Source organism: Callionymus lyra, chromosome 6 (assembly GCF_982586985.1).
Source record: "Callionymus lyra chromosome 6, fCalLyr1.hap1.1, whole genome shotgun sequence".
Classification (NCBI taxonomy): domain Eukaryota; kingdom Metazoa; phylum Chordata; class Actinopteri; order Syngnathiformes; family Callionymidae; genus Callionymus; species Callionymus lyra.
Window position 1 is genome coordinate 5,986,257 of NC_141823.1, and position 20,305 is coordinate 6,006,561.

The following is a 20,305-nucleotide window of genomic DNA, read 5'->3' on the forward strand; positions in this document are numbered from 1 at the left end:
AGTTGTGGGGGCAGCATTAGGACCAAAGAACCCCAGATCCCGCCCTGCCTTGACACCATCAGTTCCTCTATCTAAGAGAGTCTACTTGGGATTTCACGTTGGATCCATGTTTTGGTAATCTTGTTGTTTTTTTGTCACAAAACAAACCCAAATATCGGCTTTTGGCTCAGCTCTTTTTCTTTCACCAGGACCGATGGTGCATCTTTCAGTCTCCGATACGGTGTACATTTTAGGACATCGTCAGGTATCAGACCAAACGGCTTCATCCTTCAGACGAAGCAGCCTCAGACAAACATCCGTCAGACGAAGCAGCCTTAGGCTTCAATACAAAACAACATTAGATAGATAATTAAATAGATAATTTTATTTATCTGAGTTCGGAAATTCACAATTCAAGCAGAAGATTTACAGATGAACACATTTAAAAAAAATAAAAAGCAAGAATACAAAGTTTTGCTAACTTTGGGAATGTACATAGTCAGGTATCAGACCAAACGGCCTCAGAAAAACCTCCGTCAGACGAAGCAGCCTCAGAATGAACGGCCTCAGACGAAGCAGCCTCAGAAAAACCTCCGTCAGACAAAACGGCGTCAGACGAAGCAGCCTCAGACAAACCTCCGTCAGATCGAACTTTGTCAACCTTCAAAATAAAAGTCCCCAGACAAAACTACATCAGATAGCGCCTGGAAAAAATAAGCGAACCATTTTATTGCAAATTGAACCGGAAGTGCATGTGATAACGACGTGATATTAGACAAATCGACATCAGATAGCATCTGGGAAAAAAATCACCGGACCATTTTATTTCGAATAAAACCGGAAATACATGTGACGTCACACGTCAACATGCCATCGGATATTGTAGTATAGTTATCACATGACTTTTTGTTTTCATTCGAAATAAAATGATGCGTTTATTTTTTTTCTATATGCTATCCGATGTCGTTTTGTCTAATATCACGTCGTTATCACATGCATTTCCTGTTTAATTTGAAATAAAAAGGAGCGATTTTTTTTGTTTCTGATGTAGTTTTGACTGGGGACTTTTATTTTGAAGGTTGACAAAGTTCGATCTGACAGAGGTTTGTCTGAGGCCGTTCTGTCTGAGGCTGCTTCGTCTGACGGATGAAGCCGTTTTGTCTGACACCTGACGATGTCCTAAAATGTACACTGTAATACTCCGACTCTCGTCACTTTAGAACAAGATGATTGACATGGAGAGTAAATAAATGACAAGACAAACATGGATATAAGGATGAAGCAGTAAAGAGTCACAGTGAAGCCTGTGTTGTTTTCTTCTGATGGTCATCATTTGTATTCCTCAGGTCTGTCTCAGTTCCATCAGGAGCCGTCACCGCAGACGGTTCCGCTCGGAGACCAGGCTCGCTTCTCGTGCCAGATTGACGGAGTGCCGGCGCCACAAATAACCTGGGAAAAGGACAGAGATGTCGTCCCGGAGGACGCGAGGTGAGCGTTCGTGTCCCCGGTGTTTGTCCGTCAGCGCCACTTTGCATAAAACGCCGGGCGCGACGGCGCCGGATCGTCACGAGAGGACAAAAAACTCATCGTGGTGTCGACCGTTTGAAGATTGAGTGGCATTTATATGGAACGAGGACCACATGTTGCCCTTGGAAGTTTTTCAAGTGGCCCCTGGCGAGGTCGGAGGTCAACATTTTCTCCTCTATCCTCTGTTGTTGAGTATTTATTGACATTTGAGTATACTGGAAGAAAAATGTTAAATCATATTTAAATGTTTTACTTCAATGTGTATGTTTTATTAAAATTAAAAATATACAAAACAATATTTGATCAATTTTATAATGTTTTGTTAGACCCCCATGATGTATTTGCTACTTTTATACTTTTTTAATTCTTACGAACAGTCACTAATACACATAAAATGGACCCTTAGCGATTGAATTGCATAGATTACCTGACAATAATCCTACTATTATTTATTTACTAATTTATTTTTCTTAATTTTCTTCCAATTTACATACATAGAGAAGAAAGTAGATTAAATATGAATGTAAATGGGGTTGATATTGTATATATTATTTAATGTTATAGATGTTTTTTGTTACTTATAATATGATAATTACACAAAAAATCATCAACATCACTTAATAATTGAATGAATCATGAATGTGATCATTTATAATACAATTTAGATTTGTACATATTTGAAATTGAGTAAAAATAATATATTTAATGATCGTTTTATGCCTTAAAATACTTTTTGTATATATTTTTTTATATTGTTCGTCAAATAGCCTTAAATGTATACATTTATCAAGTTTGAATTAAATAATATTTCCAATGAATTTAACAATCATTTTATTCCATCAAATGTATTTAATCATTTATCAAACAAAAATCTACTTTTTATATATATTTATTGTCAAATACTGTTAAATGTAAACATTTATAATAAAATTTAGATTTGTACATATTTCCTTTGAATTCAAAATTATCGAATTCATTAAACAATCGTTTTATTTCATTAAAATCATCAAATGTATTTCATCATTCAATAAATAAAATCAACTGTTCATATATATTTTTATATATTTTTTTAGTTTAGTCAGTACCTTTAGAATGTATTTATAAGTTTTATTCCAAAGATAAAAGGTTTGAATTCAAATTTATACAGTATATGAAGAAACACTTTAAAGACATGATTAAAAGTTTCATCTTTAAAGTTCAAAAGTAAACTTTGACTTGGAAAAAAACAATAGAATCATAGAAGGACTCGTTCGTGAACAAAGTGGCGTTTCGACTGTCAAAGCGTGTCTGGAGTTCTTCAACACAAATGGAAACGGTGTCAAGGCCTTGTCATATGTTTTTCTGCGGCGTGTAAAGATCTCTGCGCCAGAAGCTGCTACTCAGATCACCCTGTGCTTCCAACACAATACATACATTTTTTTTTCATCTTTTTTTTTCTCTTCTTATTTCCTAATGGATTTCACGCGGCTCCAACCTTGAGTGCCGCAGACGGCCCTATCTGTCTGGGGAGTCTTAAAGAAAGTCTTGTTTACTGGGCCACTTAGCGATATTGACATCTGGCCGCGGCGTCGGCGGAGTTTTCTTTTCTTATTTCCTGGCCGTGATGATGGCGGCCGTGGCTCTGCTTGACCCACAAAACATGCCTCGCCGCAGCTCACCTGGAGAGAGCTCGGCCGCCACTTTAACGCACAAAGACCAGGGAAATGTGGGTCAGAACCCGAGTCCCTTTTCCTAGCGTCTTTCATTCGGAATATACGGCTCGAGAAATCTTGGCTTGTTTTCTCCCTCCTTCCCTCCTTCCCTCCCTCTCTCCGCTCACACTCCCTCCTCTGCCAACGTCGGGCTGGAATTAATAGGCGATAGCAACAACAGCAGGTTGCTGGATGCTGTTTCAGCCACAGGCCCCAGGGGGCCGCGCTAATGCATGTGGAACACAGAGTGATTGCGTTTAGAGATCTGGAACGTAAGGAAAAGTAAATATTAACTGCGCCTCGGCTCTGACGACAACAGCGGTAAACATTTTATCTAAAGAATAAGACTCTACCAAAGATTCAGATTCAAAAGCGACTGGAAAAATATGATTTTAAATGAATCATCCACATGCAGCCCTTTGTTTTAGTGATGGTTGATGAAGCTTCATGAAACAGTGTCATTATCTTCATAGTCCACTAGATCGTAGTGACGTGTTGATGAAGCTTCATGAAACAGTGTCATTATCTTCAGAGTCCACTAGATGGTAGTGATGTGTTGATGAAGCTTCATGAAACAGTGTCATTATCTTAAGAGTCCACTAGATGGTAGTGATGTGTTGATGAAGCTTCATGAAACAGTGTCATTATCTTCAGAGTCCACTAGATGGCGTCTCTGCACTATTTTACTTTGTTTTGAACAACTGTTCTAATGAAACATCATTTTTAAACTGATGGCCCCACCTACTGACCTCTGAACATAATAACACTGCTTCATGAAGCTTCATCAGACCATCACTACTTAATTGATGTGGCCCTCATGAGTAGTTATGGTCAGATGAAGCTTCATGAAGCAGTGTCATTATCTTCAGAGTCCACTAGATGGCGTATTTTCAAAATTGTCCCTTTGTTTTAAACTACTGTTCTAATGAAACATGATTTTTAAACTGATGGCGCCACCTACTGACCTCTGAACAACATGACACTGTTTCATGAAGCTTCATCAGAACAGCATTACTTTCTTATTGAGAATGACGCTTCAACAAATAATTATGAAGCTTCATGAAGCTTCATCCGTCCATCACTACCCATTATTATTTCTAGTGGTTAAAAAGATTTTTGGACATCAGAAGTTGAACCGTCCTGTGCCAAGCCAAAATACTTTAGACTTTACTATTGATACATGAAGACTGAAGGAGACCATCGCCACGATTGTCTTCTGGAAAAAAAGTATTTTTTAGAATGCAGATGGGACCAAACGTACTACTGTGTTTCCTCGGTAGTGATGTGTTGATGAAGCTTTGTGAAGCAGTTTAAAGACCACTAGATGTCACCCTCAGTGAAATTGATGCCAGGTTTCATTGAATTAGTAGATCAGAGTCAAAGATTATAAAGCAGGGAGTGACATCTAGTGGTCTTTTTAAAATGAAGACACTGTATCATTAAACAACCGATACTTTATTATGAAGCCTCATCAATACATCACTAGTTACAGGACAAGCTTTAATAAGCGAAAATCAGCAAAGTAGTCTCTCTATTATGTATTTTGTAATTTACCCTGAGTGGTCAGTGCTGGACTGTGAGCCAAAAGCATGTGTTATATATACATGGTGCATCCTATAATCCAACCATATACCAGGAAATCCACTGAAGACATACACCCGGGCAAAATCCGTATGTTAGAGTGCAGTATATGAACCGCAATATTGCGAGAGAACATTTATTTTTCTGTAGGCGTAGAAGACTTTGATGGTTTATCTGCGGCATGGAAACCGTGCCAGTGAAAATAAGGACACCATGAAGCTTGAGTTTATCTGCTTCTGATTCACTTCTGGGATGTGATTGGATGTGAAAAATGTAAAAAGAACATACATGTTTTGACTGTGAGTGAGCTAGAAAATAATTGTATTGATTTGTTAAGTTGTACTGTATATGTCAAAGTACAGATTGGAATCCAGTAGGATCTGGAATCCTACTAGTACCAGATCCTAGATCAAAGTAGTACAGACTACTACTGGACTGGGATCTGAATATCGGAATTCCAATCTTTCTCAGGAGGATTCCAGATTATACTAGTGAATTCCAATCTCTACTAGGAAAGATTAAAATCCTACTACTGTATTGGAATCTGAATATCGGAATTCCAATCTCTCCTTGGACAAATGGGAATTCTACCAGGACGATCTCCAATTCTGGATCTGATATCCTACGATTCCAATCTGTACTAGTAGGATTCCAGATCCTACTGGATTCAAATCTGTACTGTTGTGACATATATATTGGCACGGTAGATAATACATTGCCAATCCTAGTGATGCGTCGATGAGGCTTCATGAAGCAGCTGATGCTGTATCACGATACAGTTTAAAGACCACTATATGTCACTCTCTGAAGAGTGAAAATGATGTTTCATTGAATTAGTAGATCAGAGTCAAAGATTATAAAGCAGAGAGTGACATCTAATGGTCTTTTAAAATGAAGACACTGTATCATTAAACAACCGATGCTGTATCATGAAGCCTCATCGACACATCACTAGCTATTCCTTGCTTTATCCTCCACAGCAAACCCCTAGTGGAGGTTTCTGGATCTGTCACATCTTGTCCTCAAAAGTTCCTTCAAGTTCACGACTCCAGTCTGTGTTTCTTTTCACCGCAGGTTCATTTCCCTGCCTAACGGCGTGCTTCAGATCCTGGATGTTACCCCGGGAGACGAGGGCGCCTACCGCTGCGTGGCGTCCAACTCAGCCGGGAGGAGCCTGAGTCACGAAGCCCGGCTCGCGGTCACCGCAGGTGAGATCTGCCGCCGCCGCTTTGTGCCGCCAGAACAGACCGGCGGCGCTCGGCGGGGGGGCTGGGAGGGCGTCTGTCAATCTGTGAGAATGAAGGCGCGTCAGGTTGCGAGCTTTTCATCTTTTATTCCGCTTGATGACGGGCGTCTGCCCTTTGGGATCATCAGGGGGTTGCGAGCTCAGGGACCGAGCAACGGAGAGACGCTGTGAGATAAACTCTGAACATAAGTCGACTCGACTTGAAGGAGACGATTCATAATCTTGACTGTGAAGTGGGTCGAAGTAGCAAAACTCTGGAGTTGCATCGACTTAACCCGGGCTTGCACTTTGAAGAAGATTGAGCGAAGTTAACACGGAGACTCGTCGCACGCTAACGGCTATCTCTGGCCCTTGTGTTTACCTGGGGGCTAACGTTTGTGAAGATAAACAAGGCGTATGTGTAAGAGCCAATGCTGTGTTTGTAGTGGACTAGTGACGACTTCAAAACACTGTGATTTAATCATATTTATTTGGCTTAATAAGACTAAAAATGACTAATAACAGGTTATAATTGGCTTTATAGACAAATGTAAATTAGTCAAATATTGAAATAATTCAATATTTTTGATAATCAAATTCGAATTATTTGATGAGATTAGTGTTTCGTTTTGAATCATATCATGAGATTAATTTTTTTGTATTGTAAGATTTGTGTATCTTATGAAATCGTGTCATGAGTTTAGTGTATCATAATGAATTATATGGTGACATTAGTGTATCGTATCGAATCATATCATGAGATCAGTGTATCGTATCGAATCATATCATGAGATCAGTGTATCGTATCGAATCATATCATGAGATTAGTGTAACGTATCGAATCATATCATGAGATCAGTGTATCGTATCGAATCATATCATGAGATCAGTGTATCGTATCGAATCATATCATGAGATCAGTGTAAGGTATCGAATCATATCATGAGATCAGTGTATCGTATCGAATCATATCATGAGATTAGTGTAACGTATCGAATCATATCATGAGATCAGTGTATCGTATCGAATCATATCATGAGATCAGTGTATCGTATCGAATCATATCATGAGATCAGTGTATCGTATCGAATCATATCATGAGATTAGTGTATTTTATTAAATCATTTTTTGAGATTAGTGTATCATATCGAATCATATTGTGAGATTACTGTATTGTTTCGAATTATATGGTGACATTAGTGTATCGTATTGAGCAATTTCGTGAGATAAGTGTATCGTATCGAATCATATCATGAGATCAGTGTATCGTATCGAATCATATCGTGAGATTAGTGTATCGTATCGAATCATATCATGAGATCAGTGTATCGTATCGAATCATATCATGAGATCAGTGTATCGTATCGAATCATATCGTGAGATTAGTGTATCGTATCGAATCATATCATGAGATCAGTGTATCATATCGAATCATATCATGAGATTAGTGTATCGTATCGAATCATATCATGAGATCAGTGTATCGTATCGAATCATATCATGAGATCAGTGTATCGTATCGAATCATATCATGAGATCAGTGTATCGTATCGAATCATATCATGAGATTAGTGTATCATATTGTTAGAGTTTGCTGTGGAGGCAAGCAGGTTTATTTGTGTATCGTATAAAATTGTGTCATGAGTTAAGTGTATCATAATTAGTCATATCGTGAGATTAGTGTATTGTATCGAATTATATGGTGAGATAAGTGTATCATATAAAATCATATCATGAGATTAGTGTATTGTTTTGAATCATATCATGAGATTAGTGTATCGTATCGAATCATATCGTGAGATTAGTGTATTGTATAAATCATATTCTGAGATTAGTGTATCGTATCGAAACATTTTGTGAGATAAGTGTATTGTATTGCATCATATCATGAGATTAGTGTATTGTATTGAGTCATATCATGAGATTAGTGTATTGTTTTGAATCATATCATGAGATTCGTGTATCGTATCGAATCATATCGTGAGATTAGTGTATTGTATAAATCATATTTTGAGATTAGTGTATCGTATCGAAACATTTCGTGAGATTAGTGTATTGTATTAAATCATATCCTGAGTTTTGAGTATCATATTGTTGGATTAGTGTATCGTGTTTATGTTCATATGTCCATCAAATTACCTAAAACTATATGAATCATCCAAAAGATCAATAAACTCACTTGACCTGCACTTTACTTTGCTTTAAACCAATGATTTATCTTCGAAAAAGTGAGTACAAAGGTCAAAAACCATTTGTTGTTGATTTATTTTATTTGTTTTGTTTTCATAAATAAAAGAAAAGTCAACCAATGCTGTTAGCAGTCGTCGTCAGTTATGAAGCAGCTGCGAGACACGCAGGTTGTTCTCAATTGTTCTGAGATTGATAATTTCTGCCTTGAAATGTCATCACGGCTGGAAGAAGAAGAAGAATAAGGGCCTTGAAGGAAAACGTCAAGGGTGCGCAGCGGAAGATGGAAAGGCACATCATAATTGCTCTCACTGTTTTTTCATGTTAATGTAAAGCACTTAGTGTTGTCATCGTGCATCAAAGCGATGTCTTTCCTGTCGCTCGCTCCTATGGAATCTTCCAGAAAACCTTTTAGAAAACAACTTTTGTCGAAGGTTATAAGGTAACTGACTTCCACTCGCTGCCTCTTCTTTGTCTGCCAATCACCCCTCAAGGACACTTTCTCCCCATGATTAACTTTTCGAACTTCATGAAGTTTCCCAGCAGTGGACGTTGAAAAGTCAGATTAGTCATACTTTCAAGGAGCCTCTTGAGAGATGCGGCTTTTGTGTTTTAGTTCATTTAACATTTTATAAATGGGCCATTTAGACACTTTTGACCTAAACATTGTTTTTATCATATCAGGTGTGAATCTGTACTATTATTACCCTTTTATGTCGCTTACATTTTCCTACCAATCATAACATAATGGGGAGGTTGATTGAATCTGAGAAGAATCCAACAATGTTCTTTGTATAATGAGTTACAGGTTAGTAAAGTTACGCTTCAAAGATCCTATACAACTACGAAAAAATGTAAACCGTTTCAACCTTGGACCTTGTCTCCTCTAAGGGTTAAAGATGGTGTTTTCTGCTAAAAGAAACAGTGCCTTTGGAATAGCTGAAGTGTTTCAACATTTGCTTTTTGTAAAGTTGTGCATTAATCATGATTTTATTGTTTAAGTTATGACTAAGAAAGTTTAAATTGATATTTACACCGACATATAAACACGTATTATGTAATTCAAAAAACTTCAGTGAACAAATTTGACTTTTTTGACTCACTTTTAGAGTTATTATTATAAGAAGTCGACCAAAAAAACACAGTTTTCGTAGTAAGACCCAAATACAGAGTAATATTTTCTTCCATGTTACTTAATTATTCTTTATTTTGAGAGTGCTGTCATAATTGTGGTGCAATAGTGCGACTATGCATCTATGTTTTGAATTAAAAAAAATATATATATATTTTTCACTAAAGAGGGGTTCGGTGAATGCGCATATGAAACCGGTGGGGTTCGGTACCTCCAACAAGGTTAAGAACCACTGGACTAGACTTTACCAGAATATTTCTCAGATCGATCAGTCACGTGATTACCACGATATTATTATAAGAAGTCGAGTAAAAGGCCACCGTTTTCGTACTAAGACCCAAATACTGAGAGTTTGGAAAATCACATTGATTATCCATTTTTTTGTTAAGAAAAATGTATTTAATTTGTAATTTTCTCACCAGCCCATAACATAAAGGGGTTCCTCTGTTATCGGCAAGCGAGGATATCAAATATTATTATAATAATAATAATAATAATAAGAAAAGTCGTACTTATATAAAGACGAGGAGAAACATAGGCACACAATTAGCTGAACACAAAGCACAGAGAAGACGGTTTAGAACAGGTGGGTTTTGAGGAGTGATTTAAAAGTCTGGAGTGAGTCAGAGTTCCTGAAAGGTCGAGGGAGTGAGTTCCATAGTGTGGGGGCGGCGGCGGCAGAGAAGGCTCGGTCCCCCCAGGGCTCGGTGCTTTGTCCTCATGGGAGTGAGGAGGTTGGCATCGGAGGATCTGAGGTCGGACGGTGGAGGTGGAGGAGGTCGGCGAGATATGAGGGGTGGGCAGGTTATTTAGGGACTTGTAGGTGATGAGGAAAACCTTTCTATTGAATGCGAAGTCCCAAATCCCAAAATAACAACAAAGACGACAACTATTTTTTTTTGCCCTAAAATAACACAACAAAGACCAAAACTATATATTTTTTTACCCTAAAATAACATGACAAAGACCACAACTAGATTATTTTTACCCCAAAATAACACAACAAAGACGACAACTACATTATTTTTACCCCAAAAAATCACAACAAAGACGACAACTATTTTTTTGCCCTAAAATAACACAACAAAAAACAAAACTAGATTTTTTTTACCCTAAAACAACATGACAAAGACCACAACTACATTATTTTTACCCCAAAATAACACAACAAGGACCACAACTACATTATTGTTACCCCAAAGTAACATGACAATGACAACAACTCATTTTATATTTGCACCAAAATATTACAACAAAGACGAGAAAATAGATTATTTCTTTTCCCAAAATATCAAAACAAAGACCACAACTATTTTTTTTGCCCTAAAATAACATGACAAAGACCACAACTACATTATTTTTACCCCAAAGTAACACGACAAAGACAACAACTCATTTTATTTTTGCACCAAAATATCACAACAAAGACGAGAAAATTGATTATTTCTTTTCCCAAAATATCAAAACAAAGACCACAACTATTTTTTTTTGCCCTAAAATAACACAACAAAAAACAAAACTAGATTTTTTTTACCCTAAAATAACATGACAAAGACCACAACTACATTATTGTTACCCCAAAGTGACACAACAAAGACCGCAACTACATTATTTTTACCCCAAAGTAACACGACAAAGACAACAACTCATTTTATTTTTGCACCAAAATATCACAACAAAGACGAGAAAATAGATTATTTCTTTTCCCAAAATATCAAAACAAAGACCACAACTATTTTTCTTTGCCCTAAAATAACACAACAAAGACCACAACTAGATTATATTTACCCTAAAATAACACAAAAGCTTGTGTATCCTTCGTGCCAGATACTGTGATAGGTTTGGTAGAGCTCTGCCTATAAAATAGGAAGCCAGTGGAGTTCTTTGAGGACGAGGGTGATGTGGTCTGTGGAGCAGGTGTGGGTGAGCAGACGGGCAGCAGAGCTCGGGATATATTGTACGTTTGTGGAGGAGGGAGGAGGGAGGAGGGAGGAGGGAGGAGGGAGGAGGGAGGAGGGAGGAGGGGAGGCCGTAGAGGAGGATATTGTATTCTGGAGGTAATGAAGGCGTGGATAAGGATTATAGCGGTGGTTTGTGAAAGACAGGGACGGAGACGGGCAATATTGCGGAGGTGAAAAAATGTTGGTAATATGGTTCATGTGAGGTTTGAATGAGAGGTTCTTATCACCAAGAGGGAGTGACTGAGTTGCCATCGATGGTGATGGAGATGTTCTGGGTCGTAGAGAGGAGAGATTTGGGTTCCAGTGAGGAGGAGTTGAGTTTTTATGAAATTTTGGTGCATCCAAGTTTTTATGTCTGAAAGGCAGAGAGTGATGGTGGAGAGGACGACTGGAGTGATAGATTTAGCGGAGATGTACAACCGTGTGTCGTCGGCGTAGCAGTGGAAGTTGATTCCATGATGGCGGATGATGTGACCGAGGGGGCCAAGCACTGAACCTTGGGGGACACCAGTTGAGATAGGGAGGGTTATTGTATTTGGATCTGTTAATGGAAACGTAGCGATGGCGGTCTGAGAAGTAGGAGGAGGAACCAGGAAAGCGCTGTGCCGGAGATGCCGATGGTTAGGAGCCGCTGAAGGAGGATGCTGAGGTCGATGGTGACAAATCCTCGTGAAGGAGGAGGATGGTGATTGGAGGAGGTCGTTAGTGATTTTCAAGAGGGCGCTTTCTGTACTGTGATGGGTACAAAAACTGGATTGAAATGTTTTGAACAGTTGGGAGTTAAGGAGATTTTGCTGTAGTTGTGAAATGACGGCACGTTACAGTGTTTTTGACAGAAGGTAGGTTGGAGATGGGTCTAAAGTTATCGAGTATGTCGGTATAGGATTAGTGGTGTGAGAAAAAAGGGATATCAGGCAAAGAAGGAAAGAGAGTTTGGTGTGTGTGGTTCATGTTGAGGGTGATTTTTGGAGGTGGATGAGCTGAGACAGAAGAAAGGAGTCTAGTGCGGAGGGTTTGGGGTTTTGAGCTGCGAGAAGGCGGTGAACAGAAGTACTAAATATCATACTCATTGTTGGAAATACTTTACTTAAAACACATGAAAACAAATATATCATCACAATCTCCATTTATATTATAAGTTACAGGGTGATTAGGTTAAGCTAAATAGTAAAAAGTAACTGCAAAAAATAGCAAGTAAAACATTACAAACTGCTTGAGATCTTGGCTCCTGCAAGAGTTTAAGATGATGTCTTGTGTTGAAGAAACAGTGTCTTTGTAATAGCTGATATGTGTAAACATTGCATTGTTTTTTGGTAAAGTTGTGCATTAATCACTATTTTTAAGTTAGAATTTACACTTGTGTTATATATATATTCATATTCATAAAATATTCATGATACTGACATTTTAACACTAAGTAATATGTTGTTCATAAAACTTAAACGAACGATTTTTTCCCTTAAATAATACTCTTTGTTCAGTTCAGTTCAGTTTATTTCAAAAGGACTTGTCAAGATCTTATAATAAATAGTTAACAAAAAAGCCACTAGTTTTTGTAGTTAGACCCAAATACAGGGATTCCAATCATTTAGTTGTATTATATTTTAATTTAATTTAGTCATAATTTAATCCACCATAACATAAAGGGTTGTGAAAATAATCTTGCAAGAATATCAAGCATTGTATTCAGTTTAAAAATATACTTAACTTAAAACACTGGAAAACAAATATATATTAACAATCTCTTTTTTATCTTATGGGTTAAAGATTGGAAAAGTTAAGCTAAACAATATATATTTAACTCCCCTAAACAAAACATTTCAAACTTCTAAAAACCTTGGCTCCCGCAAAAGTTTAAGGTGATGTCTTATGCTTAAAGAAACAGTGTCTATGTAATAGCTGAACGGTTTTTTTTTTTTTTAAAAAAGCTTTTTGTAAAGCTGTGCATCAATCATGAATTTTGATATTGTATATATCCTACATTAAACTTGTATCAAAAGGCCATCATTTAACAAATGAAATCAACTGAGATTTGATCGTGTGATGAAATTATGAAAATGTAGTAAAGTAATTTTAAAAAAAAGTGACACTGATATTTTACACGTATTCTGCATTTCACAAAACAGTTTTGATCCTTAAATAATTATTTTTGATCCATTTCATAATAAGAGATCGACCAAAAAGCCACCAGTCTCGTAGCAAGATCCAAGTATTAGGAGTTTAAAAAAATCTCTTAACACTAAAATATTGATTTAGTTGTCTTATTTGCATTGCTTTAATCTAAATGCTGTAAACTAGGAAGGTTGGTTGCTTTTGTATTAAGTATATATATGTATATAAGTGCCTGACGAAGCTCATAAAGCTATCTGAGTCCAGGTAAATCAGGAGCTGCTTTAGTGATGATTTTATAACATTTCCAGGGTGAGCTCAGTGTCTGTCTCGACAAAAAGCTGCCTCGTCACTCGTGTAAACATCTTCATTGTTGTCTCACCTGAACTGACGTCGCTCTCAGAACCCTAACAACACTGTCTTCTGCCACAGACTCTGCCGATGCGCCGAAGAGCGTCGTGATCGCGGCGCCTCCTCAGAACGTAACAATAGAGCTCGGGCGTCCTGCTGTGATGGAGTGTATTGCTCAAGGGCAGCCCAAGCCGCGGGTGTCCTGGAGCAGACTGGGTGAGACGAGCAGCTCTTCTGTCGAACTTCATGATGTTTTGATTCCTTTTCTTCTTCGCTTCTCTATACGTGTGTCATTGAGACTGAATGCTTCTTACATTCCTGTCCTTTTCAACTCACCTATGCATATTATTCAATGAAATATTCATTCTAAAGAAGCAGAGCTGCAGACTTGGAGGTTCTTTTGCATACTTTAAACACTTCTCTACTTTTTCTTACAAGAATGATGCGCAAAATTACATCCATTATTTTGTTGCTGTTGTGAGTTTTCGTCTTCTTGTAGAAATAATAGTAAAACGTGTTGAATTTTTTTAAATTTGATTTGGGTTTTATGGTGATTCTGGTATAAACTAAATCAACTCTAAGTTTCTACTGTAAACATTTTATGATTTTATTTATGCCGTTTTCATTTAAATCCCTTTTATTCTACCACCTTATCATCAAACTGCATTCAAACAATAGAACGTCTATATTCCTAAGTGTATTTTCAATTGATTTTCACATCAAAAACTTTTCTTACCTTATTGTTATGATTGAACTGATGTTTACTTTTGCTATTTGTATCTCCAAAGATGTTTGTCATCCTGTCTCCCATTCTTATTTAAGTTATCATTTTTAACATGTTCTTTTTAATTTTGCCTCATATTAGATGATAGTTCAATATGCTTTTTTTACTTTGTCATTTTCTGTGTCAACCTCAGTCTTTTTTGTGTAGTTTTTCTCAGTGATGGTCTGATGAAGCTTCATGAAACAGTGTCATTATTGTCACTAGAGTCCACTAGATGGCGTCTCTACACTATTTTACCTTGTGTTGAACAACTGTTCTAATAAACATCATTTTTAAACTGATGGCGCCACCTACTGACCTCTGAACAACATGACACTGTTTCATGAAGCTTCATCAGACCATCACTAGCTTTTTTTTTGTTTATGAGTAACATGTGCATTATTCGATGTACAGTATTTTCTTTAGAATCTTCTCAAACCTATAAAGAACTTTCGCTTTTGCTCAATACCTTTCTTTTCTTCGAACTTTTGATGTTATTGTTTTAAAAGAACAAAAGTAGAAGTGAAACAATTAAAAGAAAACAGTATGTTTACAACAAATACCTTTTTTAATTGAAAGAGCAAAAACCTTGTCTTCTTTGACAAAAGCAGTGTTCAACGTTCAATCCAAAACAAGACAAAACCCTCGAACAGAAAACCTTCTTTCTCTCAGACTCTTCTATTCTCCCTCTAGACGAGAAGCCCATTTCATCCGATGTCGTCGTCCTCGCCACAAACCTGCTGATCCGAGACACCAGAGGTCACCACGCCGGCGTCTACGTCTGCAGAGTCAACAAACTGAAGAGCAGAGAGTTTGTCACGGCCGCCGCCGAGCTGCACGTGTCGTGTAAGGGAACATCTCGGATGCACTGCCAGCAGGTGAACAAAGTACAAACAAATGTCTGTCTCCACCAGCTCCTCCTGTGATCCTGCAACCCCCCGAGAGCGTCTCGCTCTCCAGAGGAAACACAGCCAGGTTCGTGTGCAACAGCTCCGGGGAGCCGGCTCCGGTCCTCCACTGGCTGAAGAACGGTCGGCCCATCAAGTCCTTCAGACGGGTGAAGTCCCAGAACCCGGGGGTCCTGCTCATCAACCAGCTGGCTCTGGAGGACGCCGGCTACTATCAGTGTATCGCCGAAAACGCCCTGGGCACGGCTTGCGCCACCGCTAGGCTAACGGTCATCGTTCGAGAGGGTCTTCCGAGTCCTCCCCACCACCTGACCGTCACGCCGTACTCCAGCACCACCGCCTGGATCACCTGGGAGAAACCGGAGCACAACTCGGACCAGATCATCGGATACTCCGTGCACTGTCAACGTGCGGCAGGTACTCTCGGGCGTTTGCGGTCGTCGTGGAACTATTTCTTTTCTCACGTTTGTGTTTCCCAAAAGGTTCCGATAACGTGGAGTACCAGTTCGCGATGAACAACGACACGACTGAGTTCCACGTCAAGGAGCTTCTCCCCGACACCGCCTACACCTTCTTTGTGGTGGCGTACTCGCTCATGGGAGCCAGTCGGCCCTCGCTTCCTGTTACCATCGACATGCTTGAAGATGGTGAGTAACGACTAGTGATGTGTTGACGAGGCTTCGTGATACTGCGTCGGTTGTGTTGATGAAAGTGTGTTTTGTTGGACTTTATTGTATCATTACTGTCTGTTTGTACAAAACTACATTTTCATTGATATATTGACATTAGAAAACGATCTTTAGCCCCGCCCACTAAAAACAAACTATTTTTCTGGGGATGAAATCTTGTTTACCATAACCGTTTGTCACCGATCATCAGTAATCCCACAAGTCTTCACCTCCAATGGACTCGCTGTATAAACAAAGCGGGCGTGCTTATAGCTGTCTGGAGGAGGAGTGAAGCCATTATTACGTCATAATGGACTCCGCTCTCGTAACCTCTCCTTCGCTCAGATTCGCTCAGACGTGGGAGAACTTTATAAATTCATAACTTTCAAACATCGTCATAAGATGGTGCCGGCTGCGACCGTCTTATGAACATATACTTTTGCCTGTAACTCCATAGTACTGAGCTGAACATTTTATCAGTTAATGATTCTTGTCACTTCTATAAAACCTTGTATTAGATTATTTTGAAAAAATACAGAGAGACTCATTGACCTCCTGGGGGCGCTCCGTCCACTTGTCTGCAGTGCCGAGTGTCCCCCCTCAACTGACGATTGCCAGCACGTCGCCCACTGACATCCGGCTGATGTGGAATCCTTTGTCCTCCAAACTCAGTCGAGGAGCCGTGACACGATATCGCATCGAGTACAGCACTGTGGAGAAGTGTGAGTGGAATACATGCATATGCAGTTGGAGATGACGTTAAATCTGATGCAATTGATGTCGTGATGTGTCGATGAAGCTTCATGATACTGCATCGGTTGTTTAATGATACAGTGTCTTCATTTTCAAAGACCACTAGATGTCACTCTCTGTTTTATAATCTTTGACTCTGATCTACTAATTCAATGAAACATCATTTTCACTGAGGGTGACATCTAGTGGTCTTTCAAACTGTATTGTGATACAGCATCAGCTGCTTCATGAGGCTTCATCAACACATCATATCTAAAAGATTCATGGATTTCATTAAGTGCTTGATTGATAGAAATACATCTACGATGTTTGTCCACAGTAGACCAAGTGTTCTCGGTGGAGGTGAGGGGGAACGAGACCCAGTTCACGCTGCGGGAGCTGCAGCCCAACCAGGCGTACCGCCTCCGGATAGCCGCCGGTACAGGCGTCGGCTTCGGGGTCCCATCCGAGTGGGCTCAGCACCAAACTCTGGCCCACTTCAACCACAGCGACCACAGCATGGGTAAGAAAAAAACTACTTGAAGTGATTAAATTAAGTAAGTAAGTAAGTAATTTATATTTATAGAGCACTTTTCTAGACCAGGGTCACAAAGCGCTTAAACAATCAAAACAATACTCAATAAAATATATACTTAAAAGGTCAAGATAACACTGAGAACAACAAAGGAGTCTCAGAGAATCAAGGAAAAGTCTGCACGAATAAAAGTGTCTTGAGATGTTTCTTGAAGGAGTCAGTAGATCATCAAACACAGAGATGGTTCCAAAGCTTAGGAGCAACAGTCTGGAAGGATTTCTCTCCTCTGGTCCTGAAGTTCAGGAACCATCAGTAGATTCTGATCCACAGACCTCAGAGCCTGAGCTGGGGTGTAAGTCTGGATCAGATCACTGATGGAAGGTCTGACCATGAATAGATCTGAAAGTAAGAACCAGAATTTTAAAGTTGATCCTGAAAGAAACTGGCAGCCAGTGAAGAGTTTTAAGGATCGGGGAAATGTGAGTTCTTCTACTAGAGCAGGGCAGAATTCTTGCTGCAGAGTTCTGTATTAACTGCAGGCGAGACAGATCCTTCTTGTTTAGACATGAAAACAAACTACAAAACTACAAAACAAAAAACTACAAAAAAAACTACAAAGTACAAAATAAGTCCTAAATGGAGACAAACGATAGTTTGTCAGTCTTGGCGAAGGAATCCATTCTTCTGCTACAGGTTCATGCGACTTTTGGCCGAGGAATGCGATTTTACTGATCGTACTCTTTCACCAAAAACACGATAATGCAGTTTCAACAGTAGATATGAAAAAAAGGAGCATTTGAAACCAATCGTTTGTGTGTTTCTGTCAAATCCCAGTGATCTTTGCACCGACGTACCTGAAGGTGCGACCGCGAGAGAACACCCTGAACGTGTCGTGGCACCCGTCGCCCAATCACACCATCATCTCCGGCTACAAGCTGTCGTGTCGGGAGGTGGATGCGGACGGGGCGACCAAACCGGACAAGACCACGCACACTCACACCGTCAGGCTGCGTAAAAAAGCCCGGCATCACCTCCTCACCGGACTGGGTGAGACCAGCGTTTTTTTTCAGTTCGGCCCTGAAGCATCTTGAGTCATTATTTATCCGTCGCCAGCCACCGACCAGCAGTACGAGGTGAGAGTCTGGGCCTTCAACAAACAGATCGAGGGATCGGCGTCGGTGTGGAAGGGGAGAACAGACAAGCCGACGGACAAACGTAACAATCCAACACTTTTTTAATGGCCGTGACTCCATTACTTATGAGTGTTCGTCTCAGCCTCTCCTCTGCCGATGCGACCGCCGCCGCTGCCCCCGAGTGCCATCCAAGCCAGAGCCAACAGCTCCACGTCCATCTGGCTCCGCTGGGAGAAACCACGCTTCAGTAACGTGCGCATCATCAACTACACCGTGCGCTGCAGTCCGGTCGGGACCACCAACGCCTCCTTGGTCACCTACCACACCAGGTCGGTACCCTGCTGGTGATCTCACAGAGAAATGATACGGAATCAAGGCAGCAGGGATGAGCGCAGAAAGTTTGGCTCAGTAAATGAAATTGTCGTCGTAAATTTGTTAGTCGACAAAATATTTTTATCTCCTGTGAGGGAGTGTGCATTTGAAAAGCAGGTCATCGACAAGAACTATGAATAGATATAGAAATGTGAATATTATCTTTTTAAAGATTGTATGAAACAAGACTTAATAGTGGTTAGGAAATTAAAAAAAAAATGAATGAATGGATGAAAGGATAGAAGATTATAATAATAATAATCTCTATTTATATAGCGCCTTTCTAGACCAGGGTCACAAAGCGCTTTGACAGCCATTCACACATACTGATGGGAGTAGGCTGCACCACACGGCGCCGAATCTGCCCTCAGGAGCAATCAGGGTAAAGTGTCTTGCTCAGGGACACAACGACACAAACTTGTCTGGAGCTGGGATTGAACCTGCAACCTTTTGGACTGCAGGCAACCACTCTACCATCTGAGCTATGACGCCCCTAACCATAAATGGTTGGATGGATGGATGGATGGATGGATGGATGGATGGATGGATGGATGGATGGATGGATGGATGGATGGATGGATGGATGGATGGATGGATGGATGGATGGATGGATGGATGGATGGATGGATGGATGGATGGATGGATGGATGGAAGGATAGAAGGATGGTAGGATAGATGGATGGATGGAAGGATGGAAGGATGGATGGATGGATGGATGGATGGATGGATGGATGGATGGATGGATGGATGGATGGATGGATGGATGGATGGATGGATGGATGGATGGAAGGATGGTAGGATGGAAGGATGGAAGGATAGAAGGATGGTAGGATGGATGGAAGGATGGATGGATGATGGATGGATGGATGGATGGATGGATGGATGGATGGATGGATGGATGGAAGGATAGAAGGGTGGTAGGATAGATGGATGGAAGGATGGATGGATGGATGGATGGATGGAAGGATAGAAGGGTGGTAGGATAGATGGATGGAAGGATGGAAGGATGGAAGGATGGATGGATGATGGATGGTAGGATGGAAGGATAGAAGGATGGTAGGATAGATGGATGGAAGGATGGAAGGATGGATGGATGATGGATGGTAGGATGGAAGGATGGAAGGATGGAAGGATAGAAGGATGGTAGGATAGATGGATGGAAGGATGGAAGGATGGAAGGATGGATGGATGATGGATGGTAGGATGGAAGGATGGAAGGATGGAAGGATAGAAGGATGGTAGGATAGATGGATGGATGGAAGGATGGATGGATAATGGATGGATGGATGGATGGATGGATGGATGGATGGATGGAAGGATGCATGGCTGGAGGGAGGGAGGGAGGGATGGATGGATGGATGGATGGATGGATGGATGGATGGATGGATGGATGGATGGATGAAAGGATAGAAGGATGGTAGGATGGATGGAAGGATGGTAGGATGGATAAT

General features: G+C 39.9%; 1 protein-coding gene across 1 annotated transcript in view; it reads left to right on the forward strand.

Moving 5' to 3' along the window:
• The window catches only part of igdcc4 (immunoglobulin superfamily, DCC subclass, member 4), an 88,139-nt gene that overhangs the window by 53,691 nt on the left and 14,143 nt on the right, over positions 1-20,305 (forward strand). The window contains exons 3-13 of the mRNA XM_087793271.1: positions 1,326-1,467; positions 5,853-5,986; positions 13,825-13,959; positions 15,200-15,352; positions 15,421-15,831; positions 15,897-16,061; positions 16,667-16,804; positions 17,155-17,337; positions 18,184-18,396; positions 18,463-18,564; positions 18,625-18,811. Coding sequence (XP_087649397.1) covers positions 1,326-1,467; positions 5,853-5,986; positions 13,825-13,959; positions 15,200-15,352; positions 15,421-15,831; positions 15,897-16,061; positions 16,667-16,804; positions 17,155-17,337; positions 18,184-18,396; positions 18,463-18,564; positions 18,625-18,811 — 1,963 coding nt within the window. The remainder of the gene's footprint in view (positions 1-1,325; positions 1,468-5,852; positions 5,987-13,824; positions 13,960-15,199; positions 15,353-15,420; positions 15,832-15,896; positions 16,062-16,666; positions 16,805-17,154; positions 17,338-18,183; positions 18,397-18,462; positions 18,565-18,624; positions 18,812-20,305) is intronic.